Below are 26,300 nucleotides of genomic sequence, written 5' to 3'. Positions count from 1 at the left end.
TTTCATTTTAAACAAACTGCAGCCAGGGTGGTAATTCACTAAACCGTGACAAAAAAACCTGTCTGATATTTGTTTGCAAAATGTCAGAACATAGCCTGAGCAGGGGTGAAATGGAGCACTGACTGATGGCTGACATCACATTATATATTCATCCTGCCACCCAGCTGTCAGATTAGAGAGAACATCAGTCCTGAATGCTCCCCTGATGTGAAAATGTTTTTTACAGCTGCTCTCCTTACACATCTCAGACACTGTTTGCTTGATGTCTTCTCTCGTGATGAGATCGAGTTTGGACTTACTGTGCTGCACCTTGCCTTCCAGCTGAAACCCATGATGGTGGCAGCTATTGTATCTCGATGACACTGGATAATGGGGCATGGGTACAGTGAAACTGGGTCCAGCAAGCACGGATGGTCCAGTAAAAGCTTACATGGTCAGAAAACATCAATTTGAAGCTGCCAATTGGGTATCTAATGGCGCTCTCTTGTGGCCAGAAGGATAAGTACCTACTCTGAAACTAAATGAAGGGAGAAATGGCATTTCCAGGAGCATTATTGCAATTACACGAGTGGTTAGCCTACCGCAGCCTGACATCAAATCAGCCCATAGAGCACAAATCAAGCAGTTAAGAGGTTATGCAGACACACAGTCTGCAATGGAAATTAGATAACCCACAGGACGAAAAAAAGCATTCACAGGGGGACCCGATGAGTTCTTGGTATTCATGTGGTGCTTTAACATCTTACCCTAAGCCTGGAACAAGTATTGAATCATTGATAAAATAGTAGCGCCTGGTCAATCCTGACACTGAACCATGAATTGAAGACTTGACACAGCGCTTCATGGTTCTGCCTCTACAAGCTACAGGCTTCGATTCTCTGTGGAGAATATAAAGGTAGTTAAAAAAAATGAATGCAAACACTATATGGAGTCTGGTAAAACTTAGGCTGCATTAAAAGCTGATCATTTATCCAGGGGTGTAGCACCAAATTCTGGGCGCTATGTGTAAGCCGAATCTGTGGGCCCCCTGCTCTTTCTCTCATGATCCATGTCCCTTTCACGCACCTTTTGTGTCTGTCTTACTTTTCTTTTTTGAAACCCCAATTTCCCTTTTTCGGGGGAAACATGACAGTGTTAGTTGGTTCTCCAGCAGCAGAAGCAGTCACTCACTCAGCTCTAGCTGCATTTAGTGAAAGACCCTAGTGCAGGGGTGGACTAAACCATTTTGTGCCAGTCTTTTAACAGTTGATTTAATTTAGTTACGACTCTAATTACTTGGAGATGAGAATTGCAGACAAAACCAAACGTTTCATCCGAGGCCCTCATCCAACTGGGGCCCTGTGTAATCAGACCCACTTTTTCCCCCTACTGTGACACCCCTGTGTTTATCCTAAAATTTTCAAGTAATCCTGAAGTGTGGACTTTAATCTGTCCAATAACGTTTGTGAAACCATTACAACTGCAGTCAACCCTCACTTAAGGTATTGTCTAGCATGTGTATTAGCCCTTGTTAACACATTAATGGGATATTAAAATTGTCTTAGCCTATATAACTTACTATTATGTTACTCAAGAGGGGATTTGGAGTAAAAATTCAGAGCTCTCTTAGTATTGGCATACATGTGGCTTGTGTAGCTATACTTGTCTTATATTTTTAAAAATATGCTTAAAGTTTTATGATGGTGCCTTATCATGGTAGCTGCATAGACTTAGCCTACTTATGCTTATACTCTTCTGTGGTGGTCTACATGAATGTTCATGGTCTATTTGGAATTACGCAAACATGTGTTTATGTGAATGGACGGGTGTGTGACATGGTGATAGAAAAATACTACATGCTACTATGCATTCACTTAGCGAGGGCCGTACCTCAGCTGCCATTGGTCGATGCTGTATGACGTCAGGCAATGGGGCGGGGCGTGTCTGTTTGATTGGCGTCGTGTTCTCTGGTAGTCTGCTGCGGGACCAGGACAGACAGCTGAGGGGGGGCCTGAATGTCCAACCGGGACGGTCGGTGGACTACCGCGAACTCACACGCACGATTCACAGGTAAGTCACGGCTCGTGATCGTATTTGTGATGCGAAGATTTTAGATTCATTCATCCTCTGGCTTCCAAACAGGAGACAAAGACACTTTGCCGTGTTTAGAGTTTGACAGAAAGGGGAGGTTTGCCCCCCATAGAGCCCGCTCTGCTGTGAGAACAGGCTTTATTCACACACAGACCACTCTGCGTCGGGCGCCCATCGTGGAGTGGGACGAGTCCTTTCCCTTTTCCTGCAGATCATGAGGAAGGATACAGCGGATGGGTTGTAGTCCTAAGTGTGCGCACGCTACAATGGCTCGGATGGGTAACAAAAAATGGCCGCACGTGTGGTGAGATCGGTGCGAACGTACAGTTGTCTGGTCAGCCAGAAACGGCGCAAGCGTCTGGCACGGATCTGGCGCACGGTTCAGAGCGCACGGTATCTGGCGCACGGATGTGGCCGTGCGTCAGAACCGTGGCGTCGATCCATGACTGGGAAGACATGAGGAAAGAGCAGCAGGTTTTGGTGCTGACAGGATGAGGTCGGAACGCGCCACCGTCCCGAAATGATAGACTGCAACATCTACCAGCAAAGGATGGTGGGCTTGAGAGAAGACACAGAGAGCAGCAGGTCATACACAGTATCATGTGCACTGGGTAGAACATGTCCTCTTGTTTTGTTGTCTAGAAAAACTTTCACAACAGATAGCCTATCAACAAAGCTTAGTTTGATTTGAGCTGATGCTGAATGAAAACCTAGAGGGGGCACCGGTGATCTGGCACAGCCTGACGCAGCCAGACGCTCCTATTGATTTTTACTTTTGTCCTCCACTGAAATCTATGAGTGCTCTACCTAATAATATTGCTCTAACACGATGTCAGAACCACTTTGTGTGAGCACTTAATCGAAACATGACACCACTTCCATATTACAGTAGACTACAGCTCTCAATGAATCTTGGGACTTCCTTTGCTCGGAGGAGCACAGGGTCACTTGGCAAGGTTTATAAGCTGTTTAGCCTCGCGCACGTGATTGGGGAAGCCCATGCACATACGCAACATCCTTGGGGATCCTTCCTGGGAGGGGCAATACAGGCCACCAGACCACTGTAGAGGGGCTGCATGGATCTTGTTGCATCTAAACCAGAGTTTATGGATCTTTCCCTCTTCCTTTGAGTCCTGTAAGAAGCCCTAATCAGATTTGTTGAATCTAATAGGAGGAACAAAAGGAGGAAGGGAAGGAGACCGAGACAGTTTAGTGCATTAGAGTAAATCTGCAGTCCCTGGGCAGGGATATCCAGCAAGAATCCAGGATGACCTTTATTGTTCTGCTGAAGTAGGTAGAATGAGGCACAAACTTCTCAGCCCTCATATGCATATCCCTTCCTGTCAGCAGGAAGGAGAAGAACATGAATTTCAAGTGGAACAAATGCTGCCATGTCAGAACACACTACTACTTTTCCATTATTAATACACAGCTATGGAAGAGATAGTACAGAAAAAGGATGGGAGGGGCAGAGCCTGAAAGAGACAGAGAAACATACACACACACACCCATACACACACGAACTGGAGTGACTCACACTTCCCAGCTATGAACAACACATGTATCAGAGGATTGTTATCGACACACCTTTCATCAACCATCCCTGTTCTGCGCCAGGCTGCACCTCCCTACATTTAACGCATAACTGACCCTGTCACGGTAATCATGAGCTAACTGCATCTCTGTGGGGAAAGTACACAACTGAATGACTAACCTATACAGAGAGGAACGCTAGCTCGGAGGGAACTTTATGTAAAGAATTGCTTCAAGGCAAATGTTTTCGGCAGTTTCTTGCTGCAGCCTATAGTGCTGATTCGCCAGATTTCGTCCATCACTAAAGCCTTAAAGGGGCACGCCACTGCAGATAAACAATAACATTATACATGTAGCATGAGATAGCTTGGTTTTAATCACCTCCTTATGACTTTCATAACCTTAAAAAAGATGTTGAATCTGGGATGCACCACTCTGATAAAACTCCACAGACAACAGACTGATAAGGATGATAATATGATGATGTATGAGAGATAATAACCAGCATATTTTCTGATTCAAAAGTCATCTGCTGATGACATGATTTAAGGTCATCCTGTGAGCATACCAGCTGAAAGTCACATTCTCTTGAACTGGAGCTGCACCAGTGTAATACACACACACACAAACACAGTAGAACCCTATGTAGGAGACGTCTGTGTTTGCAGTTCTTGCCAGTATAAAAAAACCAAGACAAGATGAGCTTAGAAAAAGGCAAATACGCAGGGTAAACTCATTAGAGACTAATTTCTTTTCCTTATCATCTCCTCCCGCTCTCCTCTTACCATCCAACACCACACAACATCAATTTTCCCATTTTTAAACTTTGCAGTCATGTCAAGTGAGGTTGCATCACTTCGCCCTCCCCCGTCCCCTCCCTATCTCTTCCTTAATACTAATGATCAGTAACAGGAGGCCAGGAGGGGAGAGAAGACTGAGAGGAAGCAGGCACAGCCATGTGGCGGGTTAGATTATGTCATGAAGTGCTCATTATTAAGACCACTGTGCATTTGGTGCCGAAAGGTTTTGACGAGCCGCGTAATTATATCATCCCAAGCTGCGTTGCAAAGTGCAGGCACCCCACCAGCTGGAACATCACCGAGGAGCAGAATGAGGTCATTTTTTGGTGATGCTGGGAAAGTGCAATGATGCAACAATTGATGTCTTTGTGTTAAATGGCGGTAGTTCAGATTGCAGTGTCAGGTGAAGAGCAGAGGTAAGCATGAATCAGCAGAAAGGTGGATAAAGATGCATCCTCATCTTTTGTCGAGGAGTTGGAGAGCCTGAGGTGATTCGACGAAATTTTCACCAACAGCTGCAATATTAGGATGACAGCTGGTTAGAAAACGTGGTTATGATAAATATTCTGCTCATATGGCCATCTTGGGGGTAGCAGTGTAATCCTCATATTGGGCGGCTGTGTTAACACATGGAGTGACCTACATAGGGTTTGTCTGGAGGCAGAGGGTGATGGGTGTGAGGAAGGACAGGATGGGGCTTGTTATGGGGGCTTGGTTATATGAATAGTCAGTCATCACACACACACACACACACACACACATGTGGGTCCACAGATACACACTGCTTCCTTGAATATCTTGTGCCCCTCCAGCACTCACTACCATACTAGTTTCATACAGCGGGAGCACTGCAGCTCAGCACTCAGGACAGTTTGGTAATTGCCCTTCGCTACCCCTGGAGTCAGCCAATGAATTGACATCTGGGCTCTCAGGCAGGACAGAGCTCACTGGCTTCTTTTGTGATTCTCAAGTCACTGAGAGGAACCGAGAATGATGGCTGCTCTGAGAGCTCTGTGCCCCCGGCTCTGCGGTGCACAGGGGGGAAAGTTTTTGTCAGTCGGAAGAAAGAGGTGGAGAGAATGTATGGACAGGGATTGAATGGATACTGCAGGATGGATGCCCGATGGGCTTGACTGTGTGTGTGTGTGTTTGTTTCATGACCCCCTAGGGATGTAGCGTCGTACTCTGTCTGAGACGATAAATTCACAAAATGTGCTCACTGAGACACCGAGTCGGAGGTAAAGTGAGATTTCCTGCTAGCATGACTAGAACTGGAGGAATTAAAACCACACAGCCTGCCGATGTTTGTCTGAGCTTTAATAACGTGCATATGCACACACACACATACACACACACATACACGCACATGCACACACACACGCACACAGGTTTACATGTGTGAGACAGCAATGATGTTTTGTAAAAAAACAAACCCTCTGATCCTCCCATAATCCTGCTTCCATGAGCTGTCCATCATCTGAGTGCTTGGCAACCAGGGGGCACTCAGAGGGCGTTTTGTTGGCTCGTCCCTGCCTACGCACCAGCCAGTGGCAGCCAAGATCACAAATGACAACTTCCTATGATTTTCCCTCTGTCCCAAGAGGAGGACAGAGGAGCAGACGGTGGTGGTGATTAAAGGACATCAGGGGAGTCCTGAGTCCGGTGCATGCTCTGAGTTTAAATCAAAGTGAGCAGGGTCGACCTGGCTGGTGAAACATTCAATCGTGTGTTGTAATCCAGTTTCTAGTCCTTGAGATGACCTGGCTTTTGCATGCATGTGCACACACAAACTATCCATGTCTATTCTATGAAAAGCATTCATGGACATTCAGATTTTTAAAAAAGTCATTTAGTGCAACTATCACAACAGGAGCTACGGTCATCTTGCAGTTTGTGGAGACAGTGAAACAGATTATGAAGGTGTTTGTATTCAGTGACCACTCCCACCACCCTTTTCTCTCTCTTTCTCATTTTATCCTCCCAAGACTTGAGAGGCTTTTCCCACAATGCTATTTAATCTTTAAGGATTCTCCTCTATGTCTCCTCTCCTCTCTTTCATGACTCCCAATGTGCCTTTTATCTCTTTCTTATTCTCCTGCTCTGAATCTCGTCTCCGTCTCCTCCGAAAATTCTCCCACTCCTCCTGCCCATTTTTATCCACTCCTCTAAAATCAAGTTCTGACCCTTCCCATCTTTTCCTACCCAGATCCTCTCCTCTTTTATTCTCTCCTCCCTCCCCTGTTCAGACCTTTGATTGGCCCGGCCTGGCTCCTGCCCCGCGGTGCGGTTGATTTGGTGAGGAATTGCACCGGTGGCTTTGCCTCCATTAACATTCTTCCAAGGGATATCTTTCACTTCCAATGAACGTGCCGAGTCTGATTGTAATCTGTGTTGCGTAATGAATCGACCTCTCACTCTCTCCCCCTTCCTCTTGCTTTTTCTCATGCAATAAAGAACCAGTTAGCTCCAGTATGATGGATAAAAGACCCCAGAACAGCAACAGTGGAAATAGCACATCAGTGATGAGTAGATGTCCCTTGTGTGCTGTAATCACCTTGTAAATGTTTTGGCACTTGGGAAGCGTTGTGATCATTTCCAGCAGAGACTGGGTTTGCATGACCCAGAACAGCAACAAGCTTAAAGGCATAGTTTGTATTTTTTTAAGTGGGGCATGAGGTATTTATCCATAGTCAGTGTATTACCTATAGATGATGACCCTTGGCACGCCCCCCAGTTTGGAGAAGCAGACGGGAGCACCACCACAGAAGCTAAGCAATGTCCTGTTGTGGACCAAACCTTGCAGAACACAGGAGTTAGTCTATCGTTGCCGGTTAGTTGGTTAATTTGATTATGTTATTGTGTGACTTTGGTACTTTAAGGGTTAGTTAGAACCAGAACTCCTGCGCTCTGCAAGGAAAAATTGCTGCTTTGTCAAATGAGTCTGATGGCTTTGAAGAAAGCCTAGAAAGGGCTGTCTTACAATGACATATTGCACTGACTATGCATAAGTACGTCATACATCCCCACTTTAAAATATCCAAACTATCCCTTTATGGTCAAAGTTTAAGGTGTCAGTGTAATCTCCTCTTAAGAACATATACTTAAATACCAATATTCTGATTTATAGGACGTTTAACTGATGCTTCTACACACTGTTTTTACAGAGTGAGTAAATAGAACCTGTGATTTTTATAGGACAATCTTTCCAGGCACCACTCTATCCCACCTCTCCTTGGGGCAAGAGAAACAGGAAGATAGAGGGAAGGAGAAAGAGGCTGAAAGAAATGAAGCGTGAAAGAGTGATAATCTATTGTTTTGTGGGTGATTGCAGGCATCACTTATTTGTAATCACTCAATTTCATTGTGGGTTTTTTTGTGCTGGCTTGCATTTTCTAATGGTCCATTTCACAATGGCTATTCAGAGCAGCATAAATGGTTTTAGCTGTGCCAGACTTTGCAGTTTCTGTGAGACAGATGATGCTCTAAACATTGTACAGTAGGGTTGGGGTTGTTGCAGGGGAGTGGGTCCTGCATATTCAGAGTCACTTATGAACAGAAACCATAGAGGAAGAAGTGAGGAAATGACCTTTAAAACTGGTTTTGGGGCTAATGCAGATGCCAATATTTGGGAATTTGTTCTGGTAACTTGAGCTCGACAGTTCATTCAACTTGGGAATACCATAACAATTTCACAGTCTGCGTCGGCAGAGGTAGTTTGCGCTGATGTCACCAAACTGTTGACAGTAGAATTGAACATGGTTTCGAGCATCTTTAGGACTCCTCTTGACTTAGAAGTTGAGGTTGACAATTACTTTCCTGGCGAAGATCATGTGAAGCCCCACAGTAGGCATAGCATCTGCTTTGCATATTAGCCAATACCTACAATGATATGGATAAATCTTTGTTGAGGTAATATCAGCTAATAATACAGATCTTCCATTATAGAGATCTAGTTCTACATGAAGCGCATAATGAAGGTGTGTATGCATATGTCTGAATGCACCAGTGAAAGTGAGAGCAGTGTCTTTGTGGGAATGAATGCAAACCGCTCTGTCATTACTCTGAGAGAATAGTGGCCATTTACTACGTTAACGGCACGGTGCCAGCTGATGATGCAGGCATCCTTGAATAGCTGAGGACAATGAATCGTCCCAGATGACTCTGTGCATCGCTCTGAAACGAACAACGGCCTCAGTCTGCAGACGAGACTCCTGTCTTGCAGAAGACGGGGGATGACATAGATAGATGAAACAGATAATCCACTGGAAAAAAGACGGAGTCATTGGGTGTGTGTGAGGGATAAGCTTGAGAAGGAATCTGAATTCTCAAGCAAATGTGTGTGTGTGTGTGAGGAATGATGAAAACTGGTGAGCAGCAATGTAAGTAGGACTGAATATTCGTGTCTCACAAGGATGAGTCTCACAGACTTTTCCCTTTCTGTCCCTCTCTCCAGGTCTTCAAAATTGACTGATGAACAGCCAGTAGGACCAGGGTTGGGCTACACCGACTGGCACAGGTAAACACAACTTTCTCCTCGCCTCGTCTTCGGCACCGACACACTGGAGATATTTAGGCACATGTTTTCTGCATGCTGACATGATTTTGTCAGTTCAGTGGGAGGACTGCCAGTCTTTGAAGCTGGGATGTGCTCATCGCTGCTCTTAAAAAAAAACTTTTAAGAAAGTAGAGAGGCAGCTGGTTTTCCCGTGTGTTTATATGTCCATGTGGATTACACGGTTGGTAATACTTTCTCTGTACTTAAAGGGCCATGCTAGTGTTAATCTAAAACTGTGAAATTGAATTTTCAGTTTTATATAACAAAGATCTGAATATATTCATTTGCTGCTTATGAATCTCACCCAACTATGACTAGCAGAAAGCACATATGTTATTATTGGCCATGTTGGGTACAATTATATTTTCATCAAAGCAGGGTAGTGTATAACATTTACAGACTTTGATTTTGTCTTCATAAATCTGATCGAGGGTTCAGCCAATCATACACATTTCTGCTGCCTTTAAAAATACCTATGTGCTATGTACAGAACTCACATACACAGCATCAGCACATTGCTGATTAATTACCCAATTTTGTTAATAAAACAGCACAATGTTATTTTGTCGTTGTAGGCGTGGAGCTTGGTGTTCAGTTATTTTCTTAAAATCCGTGTTAACCTCCCACGATGCTTTGTTTTGGAGGAAACATAGCACTTATCTTTGTTTTCTCCTCACACAGCTGTTCTGCCTCAGTCAAACCCTGCGTGAACTCAGCTCTCATCTTCTTATTTTCTAAAGAGGAACAATTAGGTTGACAATTTGGAGAAAAGTCAGATGTGTGATCAACAAACCGTGAACTACATTTAGTTTTAGAACACCGTATTGTTGTCCAAAGGGGAAAATCCTCAGTCACACATGGTTACAACAGGCTATGTCAGCAAGGTGTACATCAACAAGCCGTCGCCAATCACACTGTTAGCCGTGTAAAGATGTTTAAGCGCAGGATATGGTGAGAGACGGAGAGAGAGAGAGAGATTCTGTAATCCTGTGCTTTCGTGGCCAGATTAAAATCCCATGTCCCGGGTTGGGGGAGGGGTTGACTGGTCATGTTGAGGATGGGTTGGAGGGAGAGGTAGGGTGGGGTGGATTAAAGCCTACAGATCTGCTCCTTGCACAGCTGTGTCGCTGTGGGAGGAGTCCCTTTTATGATGACTCTAAACAGTGGGATGTAGTATGAGCTGCCTCCTCTGCTTCCCCTCTGTATCTTGACAGCTTTGATATTTCAAATTCATGAAAGGCAACCAAAAAAAAATTCTGCTAAGCTTTTGAAACTGGGTTGTGTTATGTCATACCATAGCTAGAACTAGGGCTGTGAGATATGAGGAAAATATGCAATATGCAATAATGTTGTTGAGTATCATGATAACGATTACTTGGGATAAATAAACAGATATTGAAGAGTGCTCAGTTCTGCTTTTCTAAATTGGTTGTTGAATTCTTAAAAGATGAAAGGGAACTATTTCTTAAAGGCTTTTATTGAACAAATTGAACACTCGACGGAAAACAAATGACACTAATAAAAAAAAAATCATAGTTACATTTTAAAAGTGCGGTTTTCTGTTGATCTAATCTTTCATCTAACTAATTAAATCCCTGAGTGCAACACTGCGCTCTTTTACGATGTATTTTTTGTGCATTGTGATGATGATAAAAAAAATAATATTGTGTAGGACTAGCTTGAAAACTCAGGTGTGCAGTGGCTTCTTCTTAGCCTTGCTCATGGCGCAGCTCTGGGTCACCTGACTTCTTATCTAGCATCACTAGAAGGTCAAAGGTCTCCGGTATCCAGTGAAATATCGCAACATGTACGGGATAGATTGGCACAAAATTTGATGCATGCCCCGGATCAATTATAATAACTTTCATGATCCTGTGACTTTTCATCTAGCACCACCATCGGCAACATTATGCCGAACTACAGCCTCACAGAAATGCTAGCATGGCTGTAGACTGTCATTGCCATTTATTTCAAAGACAACATTATTGTAAAATGTTTATTCTATGTGTCGTGATGATTCATTTTGAACATCTCTGTAAAATTATTATCTAATAAAACAATACTCCCACTAAGACAGTATTGCACCATGCACTTTCCCCAAAGCATTTTGGCTCAGGCATGCAGCAGTTTAAATTTCAACCCCAAAATGTGCATAATCCAGTCAGCACCTCGTGTTAACTGACTTAGCAAGAAGTAAGGTCGTGAGGGCACATTAATTTAAGAAGAAAGAGAGACCGAAGGAAAAATGAGAGAGGAAAATAAGCTCCCATTAGGCTGACACATGCTGCTTTAAGGAGGTGGACGACCGCTGGGGGAATACGTACGAGCACAATCTGCACACGCTGAGAGTTTCTGCACATTGCTGCAGCGGGGCGTCCAAAACCATGAGCGGTGTGAATGAGAGAAAGATGGAGGAAAAGAATGGGAATGTAGGGTCAGGCCCCCTTCAGTAACACTTATGTAAGATTACTTACATAATGACACATTCAACTGGTGTGTATGCGTGTGTGTTTGTGTGCACGTGTGTGTGTGTGTGCGTCTCTGTCTAGACAAGTGGGGCAACTCGACTTTGGGTGGGGTCGGGGGAAACAAGAGGAGGGGTACTCAAGCAAGCCCTCAACAGCAGGAGAGGATTGTGGGATTATGTGTGTGTGTGTCAGTTATCAACAGAGGGTGGGGGGGTGATGGTTAGGAAGGAAAGGTATTAAAGCCAGAGTGGAGGGCGGGGACTGACAAGCATTGAATGTGTCCACATCTGTGTATGCGATCCAGCTTTCTACCTCTCTCTGTCTCTTTTCACGCCTGTCTCTCTGAACTTATCTTCACATTAGCCTCTTCCCTTTTTAAATTTCTCCCCCTCATCTTTCCTCCTCCTCTCCACTCCTCTTTCCCTCCTTGTCTCTTAATATCCCCTGATCTTAATCCCACTCTATTGTCGCTCTCTCTTTGTGTTGCTTTGCTTCTCTCATTCTCTGTCCCCAATCCCGTCTCTCTCTATACTCTCTGTCTCTGTGTTTTCGGGAGTTTAGCGGGTCAGCAGTGCCAGACAAGACGATTGGAGGACAGAAGACATAGTTGCAGAACTACTGGTGGTTTACTAGTGGTTAGCCTTAGAATACTTGTGGCAGCAGAGAGGAAGAAGGAGGGCTTGGCGATGGTCACAGCTATGGAGGATGCCTGTCCCAATGGGGTACGGGAGGAGAAGGAGGAGGTGACGCTCCCAGGACCGCCTGGCGTGGAGGGGCCGGCAGTGCAGTCCACCCAGGAAGCAGATGCGTCTGGAGGTGAGGAAAGGAGGAGGAAGAGGTGGGGTGTCACCTGGGAGGGGGGAGATACTGTAGTTTTTGATTTTGTTTTGAAACTTGAGATGGAGGGATTGATAGAAGTGTGTCATGAAAAATTAATAACCTGAAGGCAGTATAGTTAATCAGGTACCTCCTACAAAGTGGTTGTCAAATTTTTCTTTAAATGTAAATGATCTGATGATCCTTTAGAGCTCTGTTGCCCAACCTTTATTGTCTGATGTATCCCCAGAGTACCATCAGATGAACTTAAATACCCCTTCATCATTCTAAAGCTGTTCATTGAAATTCATCTTGAACTAGATGCTATTTGACACTATATACATTATATAAAATAGTAATATATTCATGAGTGAACTGTCTGTGTGAAGGTGGTTTGGTAATGTTTGCATTTGGATGACTCTCACACATGTGGGAAAAGCTGGACACTTCTTTATCCATGATGTCAAACATTCCCCTTTACATCTATCTATCACTTTAAACTATTTTATCCATACATTTAGCTGTTTATTTCAACCATTTATCTATTACTTTTAGCCATTAACTATTCAAAGTGTTTATCTAGTAGCTAAATATTAGCTTTAGCTAACTATTTCAACTCTCCATCGATTATCTTCAAGTTTAATAACATTTTAAGTATTTATCCGTTACTTTTAGCTGAGTTAACCATTTCAGCTCTTCATCCATTATTCTAAAGTTATAGCAAACATTTCAACTGTTCACCCATTATCTTAAAGTTTGAGCTAACATTTCAACTGTTCACCCATTATTTTAAAGTTTGAGCCAACATTTCAGCCGTTCATCCATTATTTTAAAGTTTATCCATTGTCTTCAAGTTTTAGCTATTTAGACTGTTCGTCCATTATCAAAAAGTTTGAGCCAGCATTTCAACTGTTCATCCATTATTCTAAAGTTATAGCAAACATTTCAATTGTTCACCCATTATCTTAAAGTTTGAGCTAACATTTCAACTGTTCATCCATTATCTTAAAGTTTGAGCTAACATTTCAACTGTTCACCCATTATTTTAAAGTTTGAGCAAACATTTCAACTGTTCATCCATTATCTTAAAGTTTGAGCTAACATTTCGACTGTTCATCCATTATTTTAAAGTTGGAGCCAACATTTCAACTGTTCATCCATTATCTTAAAGTTTGAGCTAACATTTCAACTGTTCACCCATTATTTTAAAGTTTGAGCCAACATTTCAGCCGTTCATCCATTATTTTAAAGTTTATCCATTGTCTTCAAGTTTTATCTATTTTGACTGTTCGTCCATTATCTAAAAGTTTGAGCCAGCATTTCAACTGTTCATCCATTATCTTAAAGTTTGAGCTAACATTTCAACTGTTCACCCATTATTTTAAAGTTTGAGCCAATATTTTGACTGTTACTCAATTATTGTAAAGTTTGAGCATTTCAATTGTTCATCCATTATCTTAAAGTTTGAGCTAACATTTCGACTGTTTATCCATTGTCTTCAAGTTTTAGCTATTTTGACTGTTCATCCATTATTGTAAATTTTGAGCGAACATTTCAACTATATATCCATTATCTTGTTTTTGTTTTTTTAAATGTAGTTTTTATAACTGTTGATCCCTTACTCTAAGCTATGTATTTCAACCCAACACTTTATGCATTATCTCAGAAAAGTCAACTATTTATCTACATTTCCCCTCGGGGATTAATAAAGTATATAAAATTAAAAAAAAAAAAAATTAATTACAGAGCGCTCCAGGGATGACACTTTTTTTTGTAAGATGACGCAAAAGTTAACATTGCCCTGGTTCCCTCATCAAAAGGCCTTTGGGATTTTCCCATTGGATTTTGGATTTTTGCAGAAAATAAGTTCAGTGTGAAACAAAGGTTTATGATACTTACATATTTTGTTCAGCAAGATAATCTTCACAAATGAACACTACGTTCATGATTTTTGAAGCCCAAATGCAATCACCAAAAGTAAAAAGCTAATGTTAGGCTATAAACGAACTAAACTACGAACGCATGACGTAACGTTGCCACAACAATGATCGGTGTGATGATGTTGTGTAATCTTATTTAGCCTCTTGTTAGCAATGGCCTTTTTTAAGACGCATAAAGTCTTCAAAGTTCACGGGTGGGGTACTTACTGATGTATTTTATGTTGTAAAACAAAATGTGAAAATCTCTGAAACCAACAGAACATAACCACAGCCCTTATTTCAGGCATCTAACGAAAAACCTATTGACTTTGAAATGAAGTAACCAGGAGCGCTGAAATTAGACCCACTTTTAGCTCACAGTTACATCTCTCTGCTCCCTAGCTGACTAATCAGAACGTTTTATGCATTCTCAGCTGCAACAGGTGGTGTTCAGGTGCTACACCTGACTCAATATATAGTTTTTTTTTTCTAACTAATAATGTATTCTTTTTTCATATTATTATAGCTAGTCTACAATCTTTTTACTTACCGCCTAGCATATGTAGAAGTACCTCCTGGGGCACAAGTACCCCTGGTTGGTTATTTTCCCTGGAGGCAGTTCGGTTCTAAACCTGCACCACTGAGAGAAAAAACACGGGAATATAATTTGTTTGGGGTGTTGATGCTGTTGTCCTCCTCTGATCTCCATCTTGTCTCACATTCCTTGAGAAACAGAGATAGGAATCCTTAAGCGGGGAGGTTCGACATTGGCATTCACCACACACAGTGCTGGTAGGTGTAGCCTACATACAGAGGCGGTGGTTAGATGGTTAGAGAGACTGCAGGCAGACCACAGTGGCACAGAGGGAGGAATTAAGAGCAGGTAAGCAGGATGATTCATTATGTATGGATGATGAACCAACTGGGGGAATAAAAACCACTCTACTGTAGCTGTCCAGTTGCTGTTATCTCGTAGCTTTTACAACTTCTTCAGGCCAGGCTTAGCAAGAGGCTCGTAGGTGGTTGTATCTCCATGCCATATTTCATGGGATTATGGAGACTTTAGGTAGGAGGCTTTAGTTCATCTCCAATCTCTCACAGGATAGAAAAACATCTCAGGGTTGCTTGTTAGGATGAGAAATGTACACACAAGTACACGTGGCAGGGGGGCTGTGGAAGGGCTGGGATGAGCAAACATTCCTGTGGCCGAGGACGCGGTGACACAATGAGCTGACCGAGTGGGTAAAGGTCATCACAGAGCACAAAACTCTGCGTCCAGCTGTGTTTTTTGTTGGTGTATTTTTGAGGTTCTGTAGTCAGATTTGTTCAAGTATGTTAGTGAGGTCAGTCGGATGAGTCATTGGAAAATTGGTAAACACAGTATTCTTGTAATTTCAGGAGGTTCCGTGACTTATTGTAACCGTGACTGTGTTGCAATCAAGGTGGTGGCTTAATGCTTGTTAGTGTGTGTGGATGTGTTTACTACAGTTACAGCTCTGCTCTGAAACTTTGTATTTACTCTAGCTTGCGAAACAAAGTGTGGGGTCCCTGCAGGAACTGAGTATCCTTCACACACATATTATGTATCTGAATTAGATTGTGCTCCTGTGTCGTCATGCAGCGGAGATATTGCTTTACGGATACACAGGTTTAACAGTCTGCAGTGCAGTTTTTAACCTCCCTCCTCTGTCCTTCTTTAAGAGGATCATAAATATTTAAGGTTTGTTTTTGCATGGAGCCTTCTGTTTATGCAGCCTGTCTGTGCTCCATGGTTTTCAAGCCATAGTGAGGTCTTCTTCTCCCATCTCCCTCTCTTCCTTCTTAATCATATGGCCGTGCAACTTTTGTATGCATGATGAATGAATGATGAGTGATAAAAAATGACACTGTCAAGGTATAGATAAACTGAAGTGGCGTTTATTGCACTTCTTGTGCATAACAGAATTTAAAACAAGGTTCTAAAATATGGAATTTCATAATTTGTATTTGTTAAGGTAGCAGACATGTGCCCCATTTTTCTAAATAGGAGAGTGTAACTTGACTTCATGACATGGGACATGAGTCAAGGTTGAAGACGATAATCAGAGAGTGAATCAACTGTACACACGTGCTGACTGGACATATTTACTCCCCACATACGGGTGTGATGACACAGAGAGGCACACATACGCACGCACGTTCCCATGGCTTTAAGTGTCTTAAATGGGCTTATGTTGGCTTTGCGACCCCAGCATTAGGGTGTTAGTCGGCTGATACCTACGGTCCACACCTCTCCCTCTCTCGGCTTGTGTGCACAGAATACAAGACTCAACAGAGTTCATTTGTTATGATTCTTTCTATGATTCCTTCTGCTCCGGCATGTTAAATGCGTATGTGGGGACTTGCTGTATATACAGACGTAGCTTTGATGTGATATTTTTGGCGGCAGGATGTGTGGCTGTACAGAACTCTGTATTAAGTGAGTAATATGGGCTTCAGACTCAGCTGTTCAAGGTCTCAGCATCATTATGTAATATTTATACATGTCTCTTAAATCGAGGCCTAATTTTGCAGTAATTGAGTACCATGAAAGTTTGAGGTTGATCCTGACATTCAGAGGCCAGTTTGTCCTTCTCTATCTCTCAGTTGCTGCATTATCTTAACTGATCTTGGGTGTGTGTTTATGCTTTGTATGACTTTCACGCCCTGCTCACTCCTTATCTTTGTCTCTCTGTGTTTGTCTGTGTCTTTCCTATCTCGACCCGTCCATCCAGCCATGCAGCAGGTGTTAGATAATCTGGGTGACCTGCCCACCTCCACGGGCGCCAAAGACATTGACCTGCTCTTCCTGCGCGGCATCATGGAAAGTCCAATTGTACGCTCCCTGGCTAAGGTAGCACACACACATAGCTCGGGGTGAGCGGCAGTGAGCAGACTAACGAACCGCTAGCCACCTCCGAGCACCCACCCACCCCACGCCGCACTTAGTCTGCTCCCAGCAGTGCTTTGCTCGCTGTGGCTGAGGTGCTGAAGTAAGGCTTTGACTGACAGTCACTGCGTCTGCACACAGATGACTCACACACATGCAAACGAACTGGCGGTGACCGAGTGATGCAGCTTTACACTGCTGTGCCTGTTATTATAGACAGTGCATGCATAGCAACACCTCTCTACACAATCAGTTTGCTCGCACACACATCTTCACTGCTGTAGCAAATCTAGTGTTGAGTGAGTTCATTTAGAAGACAGCTACAGTTCTTTTAAAACAGGCTGTTGTCGTTTTCCACCATTCAACTTATGACTTACCATAAACAAACACTTTTAACTTTTAACACAAGGCACCTGTATTTAGAATCCAATCTAATGCAAGCAATCACAACTAAACTACAAAACTCACACATCCAAATGAATACTAACATACACAAACAGTTATAACAGAGCAAAAAACACGACTACCACCTCTCCACATCTGCCCTCCCTGAGCCTCTCTGTCTCCCCCAGGCCCACGAGCAGCTGGAGGAAGTGAAGCTGGAGGCGGTGCAGGACAACAATGTGGAGCTGGTGACGGATATCCTGGGAGACATCAGCAATCTCAAGGTGAAAGACGACAGCGCCGCCGAACTCTCCAGGATTCTCCAGGAGCCGCATTTCCAGGTGAGGTGGAGCAAACACTCAGTGGCATACACACCAAAACAAAAAGCCATAACTGGATTTCAGGAATTTTTTGATTATGCTGTTGTAGCATAACATATAGGCTGATACACTTTGGTTTCCTATTTTAAAGTCAATATTACTGATCATATTACTATCTGATGTGCACAGACTATTACTAGTGCAGTTAACATTTAGAGTTCCACAACAATCCTGTTTTAGTGTGTTAAGTATCTGTGCGTACATGTGTTAGGGGATTCATTTTTCTTCAAATAAACTGGTTGTCCTTTTCCTTAAAAAGTCAAATATACAGCTTTAATTTGAAAAAATTTACATGGTTTGTCGAGTTCAAGGGGTGGCTAGTTGTTCCCTTACCAAAAGTTAGCCTTACTGTGGAGGGTTTTTAGCCCCTTCCTCGACAATCTATGCCAACATGGTTGTTATTAATGGATGCCTTAGGTTGTCCAGTTTCACAAGATACCACAATCTTAAATGAGCGCTCCGCGGCCTCAGTAATGTCGGCCTCCACTTATTTTCCCCCTTCAGCCCCTTTCTTAGGGGCACTACTGCACACAGGTAAAGGTAAAACAGACAAGTTTTCTCCTTAAGAATGACACCTAAAGCTCAATTTCTCCTTAGCTGAGGGATTTTCACAGTTGCATAGAATCCCTTAAAAGGTGTCCTTAGTTAAGGAAAAATGTTAACTCACTTACTGCGTTGAAAGAGATTTTACAGCGTATGGTTTGCTTGAACTCACGCTTGTGATGCCTGTTATTGTCTCACAAAGTTGGTTTATGGTTAGATAGTGGGAAAAAATGACAGAAGAAAAGAAGACAAGAAAACCATGTTGGTCAGAGGAGGAAAAGATTATACTTCTGGAGGAATGCAATCATAGAAGGCACAAACTACAAAGTACATTTGATCCCCAAATACCAGAAAACAGAAAGTGATTACAGGAAGAAATTGCAGCGGAAATGAATTCAGTCAAATCTACAGTGTGAAATCAAAAACATATTTATTGGGTTCTCCTCTCCTCGGGGTGTGATTGTTTTTTTTTATTATTTATCACCTTAAACTCTGTCATGTTGGAGGTAAGGTAGAGTCAGAGATACCTCAAGGGTTTTTTTTGTGCTTTGGTTGCTATGGTCCTTTGTGCAACAGTCTAGGGATTCCTTAATTATAAGACCAAGACGAGGCGAAAACCATAAATGCTTAATTTTAACCTTAAGGAGAAGACTTAAAGGTATTTTGTGTAACCAGTTTTGTTTTGAGGAAACTTTAACTAGGACCTAAAGGAAAATCTTAACTTAAGGTGTGCAACCAGCCCCTCTACATTAACGCCCTGGCTATTGGATTGAATATTGAAATAATGGACAGGTGGCAAGTGACACATTTTTTGACGGCTTTTTATTCAGTATTTTTGCAACTTTTTAACACCACTGATTGACACTGTAAATAAATATGTTTTTCTGCTCGCTGTACTTTAACGTTTAGCAACCTCAACAAGCTAAATTATTGCAGGAATACTGTAATACGTCACTATATGCATGTTTATGAGATTAGTCTTGATATTTTTTCGTCCAAAAGTTTATAGCACAGTAAACGTTAAGCTCAGACTGCAGTTGTAATGTTTTGACTGTAGTTACAGTAGCACAGAGCTGATGTTTTGGATCCCGTCCTCATGCATCAATAGAACATTAACCTTTATCCTTGGACCTACCAGGGGCTTTACACAGGCTCCACCAATAGGAGTTAGACTTCTGAGCCCAGCGAGGCCTCTGAACAAATCAGAGCCCTTTGTGCTGTAAGCTGAAGGATAAGACCCTGTTGACCTACTGAGAGTAGAGAGACGTGGAGGGAGGGAGTGGCGGGTTTGGAAGAAAAGAGAGAGGGAAACGGATATCGCGCTGAAACATTGAGTGTGAGTTTACAGAGTTTTTTTCTGAAACACAAACTTGTCTGTTTGTCTAATTGTTGGGAAGATATTTTAGAAAGTAGTGCCAGTGGCATCTGAAAAAACAGGCTCGGATGAAAGTTGCAAACCAAGAATTAATTGATTAGATTTTGGTGCTAATCCATATTTGGGATTTGAGCCATTAGATGATTAGTTTTTGTTTGTTTGTTTCTGCCACAATTTAGGCACATCCACAACTTCTAGTTTGGTGTTTAAACAGCTTGGTGTTCACATTTTATTTATTTATTTATTTATTTTTCAAATCAAACCCAGAAGACACATGATAAATAAACTGTAACAGATGCCACAGGATTGCAAATTAGACAGCGAAGTGTTGGTAAAAGCGTCTGCTGTGCCGTCTGCCCTTGAGTTGACTCTGCAGTTATCCTACGCTACCATTCTACCATCTGTCCTCACACTCTACCTTTTAGAGCTGTTATCAAAATTTTGCTTCGTAAAATCAAGTTGCATGTTTGTTTACATCATTTACAACAAGCCCATGTGACTTTTGCTAAACACTATTCACCATGGCCACAGGTTACAATTGCAGGGTAACGCTAAATGCTAAAACACTGTGCAACAGTCATAAAGTCAGCAAACTGACTCTGTACTAAGACAGTAATTACTCTCTAAAGCTTGCTAACATTAACCACCATAAGCTACAGGTCATACCAGACCAAGTCATGCTCTGACAGCAACACCACAGAGTGTATTGACTTGAACGTGTGTGTGTTTTATTGCACATGAATTCAACGTTTCATTTGTAAGAGGAAGAATGTGCTTCTTTTTTTTTTATTTCGTCATTACTCCCTCCCTCTTAATTTGTCCTCCTCTCCTTTCAGTCTCTTTTGGAGGCACACGACATGGTGGCCTCTAAGTGCTACGAGGTCCCGCCCCCAACTGAGACTGCCAATGATGCGGCAGTGAACAGCGCTCTGATGCAGGCTGATGCTGTGCGCATGATTGGCATCCGAAAGAAGGCCGGAGAGCCACTGGTGAGCAGAGAGGGACAGCCTGAGTGTGTCTGCATATTAGAGTGTGTGTGTGTGTGTGTGTGTGTGTGTGTGTGTGTGTGTGTGTGTGGCTATTGCTGGAGGGGAGTGGTTGACTAGACATATGACCAAGTGAATCACTAAGGGTGTGAGTAGATGGGTTATGGGTGAAGGTGAGTGAATCAGTGTGTGTGTGTGTGTGTGTGTGTGTGTGTGTGCATGCTACAATCAGATATCCGCAAATAAACATCACCCTGCTCTCTTCTCCCCCTTTCAGGGCGTGACATTTCGTGTGGAGAAGGATGACCTCGTCATCGCTAGAATCCTTCACGGTGGCATGATCGACAGGCAGGGTCTGCTCCATGTGGGCGACATCATCAAGGAAGTGAACGGGAAGGACGTGGGCAACAACCCCACTGAGCTGCAGGAGATGCTCAAAGACTGCAGCGGAGGGATCACGCTGAAAATACTCCCGAGCTACCGAGACGCTCCCGCACCTCCGCAGGTAAACACACACACAGGAATCTCATGTGAGATGATCATGTAAACATAAGCACGCACACTTATGTAATGAGTGGCAGATGTTGGGCAGTGGTACAGGGCTGGTGATGTGTCCTGCGGCCCTCCCACAATCCCCTGCGCAGGAATGTGAACCCTGGGAGCCCTATTAATAACACTCCACATGCTATCTAGGTCACACTAGTTGTTTCTGTCTCTTGCACACACTCCAAACACACACACATACTCTCTGTAATCTCATGCTCGCTCACATGGAAAGTACAGTAATATATGATATTTTTAGATATTTTCCCTCATGCGTGCACCACACATTTTTTTGTCAAGGCTCCTGAGTAACAAAAAGAAAAGATATTTTGCATCCTGAACAAATGAGACATAGGCTTGGAAATGCATAGAAGGGCTACATTGAATGAAGAGCAGTAAAACTGAATTAGACGTAATGCAAAATCACATTCTGCTCCGCGGCTCAGGGCGGCCTGCACAGTATATTTTATTGGCTTGTTTTATTGCTTCCTCTCGCTGCTTGTTTAATCGAATACATCAGCCAGAGCACTTACCCTTCCTGGCAAAAGCCCTCTACTGTTGGCGCAGCGTGAACAGCTGTGTCGGGTGCAGTGTGGGACGTCGGACGTAATGGGTGTGAATGAGACACTGTTACTGTGTCAGTGTGTGAGACAGTGTGCTCAGCATGAGTCTCTTTGTTTTTGTTTATTTTGATATATGTGTGTGTACTTCATCCAAAATTGTCATCAAATCATATTTTTATTTTAAGCGAGCCTGTGAATAGGAATTAAAACTGTGCTTGTGTTCATCACAGGTGTATGTGCGACCGTACTTTGACTACAACCCCACAAATGACAACCTGATTCCATGCCGGGAGGCGGGGATGGCCTTTGCGAAAGGCGACATCCTTCAGATTGTCAACAGAGAGGATCCCAATTGGTGGCAGGTGAGCTTTCCTCCATTTATTTCCTTTGAGTGTGCAACATTTAAAATGATAGGCTCATAAAGAACTGTGAACTGATGTGTCATTTGTGCTAGGCGTGCCATGTGGTCGGCGGGGCTACGGGATTGATACCCAGTCAGTTCCTGGAGGAGAAGAGAAAAGCTTTCGTCCCTCGAGACTTTGATGGATCAGGTATGTTACAGGGTGTCTGCAGGTCCTTAAAGATATTCTGTGCAGGATTTTGCTCATACAGAAGCAATCAAACACATACTTGAAATAGCATACAGCAGCCTGGTTGAAAGCATTTTATCGTTTAACATTACAACATGGTACAGCAAACGTGAGTAAAACAAGCAATTTAGGGTCCCAAGAACTAGTCAGAACTTGGTATCTGTCGTGTCTGGCAGGGTATATATCTGCAGAGATTCTGCCCTCAGCCTGTATTTTCATATTTTAGTCTTCGTTTTTGTGCTTGAGACCTTTATGGTTGTGTGCCCCCATAGTGCTCAAATGAGAGTGGAGCTTTATAAAAAGGTAGTAACCAGGTGCCAGATCATAGTCAGCAGGCATCCGAGAGACACAGCACCAAAAAAATGCAAATATAATGAGGTGAAATGCCAAACAACAGTGTATCTGGGGTTGGCGTTTCCTTTTATTTTCACTGGCGAGCGTGTTTCTTAACAGTAACAGACAATCCTGCATAGAATACCTTTAAAAAGTATTAAAATGTCTTAGTATATAGCATATACTGCATATACTACTTACTTTTATACTCACCTATAATGCTTGAATAAGGAAAAGATGATTCAACTAAAACATCTAAATCTTAAATGTGTGTAAAAATGATCTTGAAAAGGTTTTAAAAAGCCTTATATTTAACTGTCTGATACCTGTAGACAGCCTGCGTTAGTGTGTGTGGGATGTTGATATCTGACCTTTGAATAAGCCCTGTGACTGGTGCTGTAATTAGGCTAAAACGTCCCAAAGTTTCCTGTTTCTCTCTGTAGCAGTCATAAGGTTGAAAAGATGGACTGGTCTAAAGTCTGTCAATTAGACCTGTGTCATTTCTCCATCACTGAAAACTGATTTAGAGGGCCAGCCAATGTTTCAAACAGAAAATGGTCCACGCCTGCCCCCATCTGGCCAAATGCTGTAATAGCACAGACATAAATGTTGCTTGTTTTGCAGGAATTCTTTGTGGAACCATAGCTGGAAAAAAGAAGAAGAAGATGATGTACCTGACAGCCAAGAATGCAGGTCAGAAGACTTTCCATGCTGTTGATATTTATCTCACATCTTTGGTATCTTTTTCTCTCATTGACTAATAACTGTGCATGTGTTTGAACAGAGTTTGACAGACATGAGCTGCAGATCTATGAGGAAGTGGCAAAGGTGCCGCCTTTCCAGAGAAAGACCCTGGTTCTGATCGGTGCTCAGGGCGTGGGCCGACGCAGCCTGAAGAACCGGCTGATGGTCCTCCAACCCACACGCTTCGGCACCACTATACCATGTACATCATATTTTTGTCTGTGTCTCTCAATGCCTCCACACCCCAACACACACACACACACAAAAAAAATGTTTTGATCTATACAAACATTTAACTGAGTGTTTCCTTAGACACTTCACGGCGGCCCCGTGATGATGAGCTGGACGGTAACTCCTACCACTTCACCACAAGGACAGAGATGGAAGTGGACGTGAAGGCTGGCCGCTTCCTGGAGCACGGCGAGTACGATGGGAATCTGTACGGCACCAAGATCGAGTCCATCCATGAGGTGGTGGGTACAGGACGCACCTGCATCCTGGATGTCAACCCACAGGTAAGAGGAAGTAAAAAAAGAAAAACTGTGTTGAGTTAAGTGTCCTTTCAGAGACAGCTGGTAGCATTGTCAGGTATAAACACTGGAATATAAAGAAGGGACTTTTTACAAACACGAGAGACTGATTGGAGAATGAGAAATATTTTTATAGATATAAATTTATTTCTGTGTCTCTCCTCAGGCTCTGAAGGTACTGAAAACAGCAGAGTTCATGCCTTACGTGGTGTTCATTGCGGCACCAGACTTTGATACTCTCAAGGCCATGCACAAAGCTGTGGTGGACGCAGGCATCACCACTAAGCAACTCACGGTAGGTTAATACATCATCATTTACAATACACACAATGGGACACGCTCAAATAAGCAAGTCAGACCTGTGAAGTAATACATTCACACATCTGTATACACACCCTCATGGGACGGCAACAGATACAGCCTAATCAAATGAACTTTAAAGTTAGCAATACAACACTGTTAACATTTAGTGAAAGTTTTTTTTTAAGTAAAACTAGCATTAGTAGTGCTCTTCCTTCTGCGTGGTGATAAGGTAGGTGGGTATAATTCATTAGAAAGAAAATAGTTCCTACATGAAACTGCTCACAACAAGGTCTGTGGATTATCTTAAGTAACCCGGTCATGATTTCTGGAAAGAGACATTGCTGTTGAATTTTTAAAATGTAGTTTTTGGCGCTATAAGCACCACAAGCTGAGTGCCATCTAGTTCCATTATATTTGAGAGAAGGCAGACATCTCTGTGGCCGATATCTACAACCCTCAGGAATTCAGTCTAGACAGATAAATAGTGTCATGATCAGACATCCAGAATGTCTCATTACGCATTGACCTCCTGAGACAAAATAAGAGACGGTTCCCTGCTGTTTTTTTTGATACTTCTTGAGATGCAAAATACCACTGGAGACTAACAAATCATATCCTCAACAACCAATCATTTATTCAGTCACCATTTATTTGCTCACCTGCCATTCCTCTGAGCAGTAACTCTGACACATGCAGGGTATGTCGCTTGCATATGTTTCCACGTCTCACATGTCCTCTGTGTGTTTGCAGGATGTGGACCTGAGGAAGACGGTGGATGAGAGTGCCCGGATCCAGAGGGCTTACAGCCACTACTTCGACCTGACCATCGTCAACGACAACCTGGACAAGGCCTTCGAGACGTTACAGGCCGCTGTGGACAAACTGTGCAGTGAACCCCAGTGGGTCCCAGTGAACTGGGTGTACTGAGGACCGGCTACAGTGACCAGTCTGAGCGGGTCACGCTGACCCACCAGAATGTCTGTGACCACAAAGGCCAAAGAAGAGGAGAAGAGGGCAGAGATACTTTGCGAAATAACATAAATAATAATAAAACAAAAAATCAAATAGCTCTTTCTCCTCTTGGGCCTGCACGCTGTGCAACTTTTTTTCTACTCAAAACTCAAAGGGAAAGAGTGCTTATTTATTTTATAACTTTTTATGAAAAGATCTTTCTATTCAAGGTGGAAGAATGAAACAAAAAAATCTGGTCACGTACTTGGGCCATATTTTTGCATTAATTTATTGTTGTAGTTACTCGTCTTTCTTTGTAGTCGTTTCCCTTGATTTCATTTCTGTCTTTGTGGACATCAAGGATTTATGGTCACCATCTGAGCTCTAATATGAGGACGAAGAGGGGGAGATGGATTAGAGGATCTTTGAGCGGTCATTGTCCAAGAAACATGTCAGTGTCGCACATCATTGCCATGCCTGAGCAACCTGTAGCAGTTTTATTTTCACGTCCAACTTAATCCTTTAGTGTTTTTAATGTAGCCGGCCCTAAACTCTTTTATCAGTGTCCTCAGCGGGATCAACTGGGCAGAAATAAAGAGGTTAAAAAAAGGCCTGTTTTCGCACAACTCCTTCGATATGTAAAAGAAAAACTTTATAATGTACTTTTTCAAGATCAAACACTGTGTCTGGTAATTTTTAGTTTTGTTTTCTTATGCTAGTTTTTCATCAGTGTGGTGATTTATACGTGTAGGGTGTAGTGTTTTGTCACATTTGGTCCATTGATTTGTTTTTAATTACCCTGTGATCAGCCTGTCTGTCTGTCTGTCTGTCTGGAGTGTGACCATCTACATTGTTGACCGTCATCTTTGCTGTCTACATACGCCAATTTGTTCAAGTGTTTTATATATGTGAATGTGGCACAAACCACTCCCTCCTTATGGTCCTTCTCTTAAGTGTTGCAGTATGCCAAAGCCCTGTTCATACTCCAAATAAAGTTTGAAATTCA

The 26,300-nt window shown here is 42.8% G+C and overlaps 1 protein-coding gene across 3 annotated transcripts; it reads left to right on the top strand.

Moving 5' to 3' along the window:
* Positions 1-1,916: 1,916 nt before the first annotated feature.
* pals2b (protein associated with LIN7 2, MAGUK p55 family member b) lies at positions 1,917-26,300 on the top strand. Of its 3 annotated transcripts, XM_033637209.2 has the most exons (14): positions 1,917-2,049; positions 8,857-8,919; positions 11,988-12,242; positions 16,915-17,015; positions 17,642-17,794; positions 20,588-20,740; positions 21,015-21,242; positions 22,074-22,205; positions 22,298-22,394; positions 23,391-23,459; positions 23,551-23,712; positions 23,823-24,025; positions 24,207-24,335; positions 25,094-26,300. In XM_033637209.2, the coding sequence occupies exons 3-14, from the start codon at positions 12,113-12,115 to the stop codon at positions 25,268-25,270; spliced, it is 1,734 nt and encodes a 577-aa protein (XP_033493100.2). In that variant the 5' UTR covers positions 1,917-2,049; positions 8,857-8,919; positions 11,988-12,112; the 3' UTR covers positions 25,271-26,300. The 3 variants fall into 3 exon arrangements, with proteins under 3 accessions (XP_033493100.2, XP_078031693.1, XP_078031694.1); XM_078175567.1 differs by lacking the exon at positions 11,988-12,242; XM_078175568.1 differs by lacking the exons at positions 1,917-2,049; positions 8,857-8,919; positions 11,988-12,242; positions 16,915-17,015; positions 17,642-17,794 and adding an exon at positions 19,626-19,712.

Source organism: Epinephelus lanceolatus, chromosome 16 (assembly GCF_041903045.1).
Source record: "Epinephelus lanceolatus isolate andai-2023 chromosome 16, ASM4190304v1, whole genome shotgun sequence".
Lineage (NCBI taxonomy): Eukaryota > Metazoa > Chordata > Actinopteri > Perciformes > Serranidae > Epinephelus > Epinephelus lanceolatus.
This window is presented reverse-complemented; position numbering and strand designations above follow the sequence as displayed.

Bases quoted from the DNA above. Each gene is read 5' to 3' on its own strand.
- pals2b (XM_033637209.2), top strand. From the start codon at position 12,113: ATGGTCACAGCTATGGAGGATGCCTGTCCCAATGGGGTACGGGAGGAG. The intron at 22,206-22,297 runs GTGAGCTTTCCT...CATTTGTGCTAG, and splicing joins AGGATCCCAATTGGTGGCAG to GCGTGCCATGTGGTCGGCGG. The intron at 23,460-23,550 runs GTCAGAAGACTT...GTGTTTGAACAG, and splicing joins CCTGACAGCCAAGAATGCAG to AGTTTGACAGACATGAGCTG.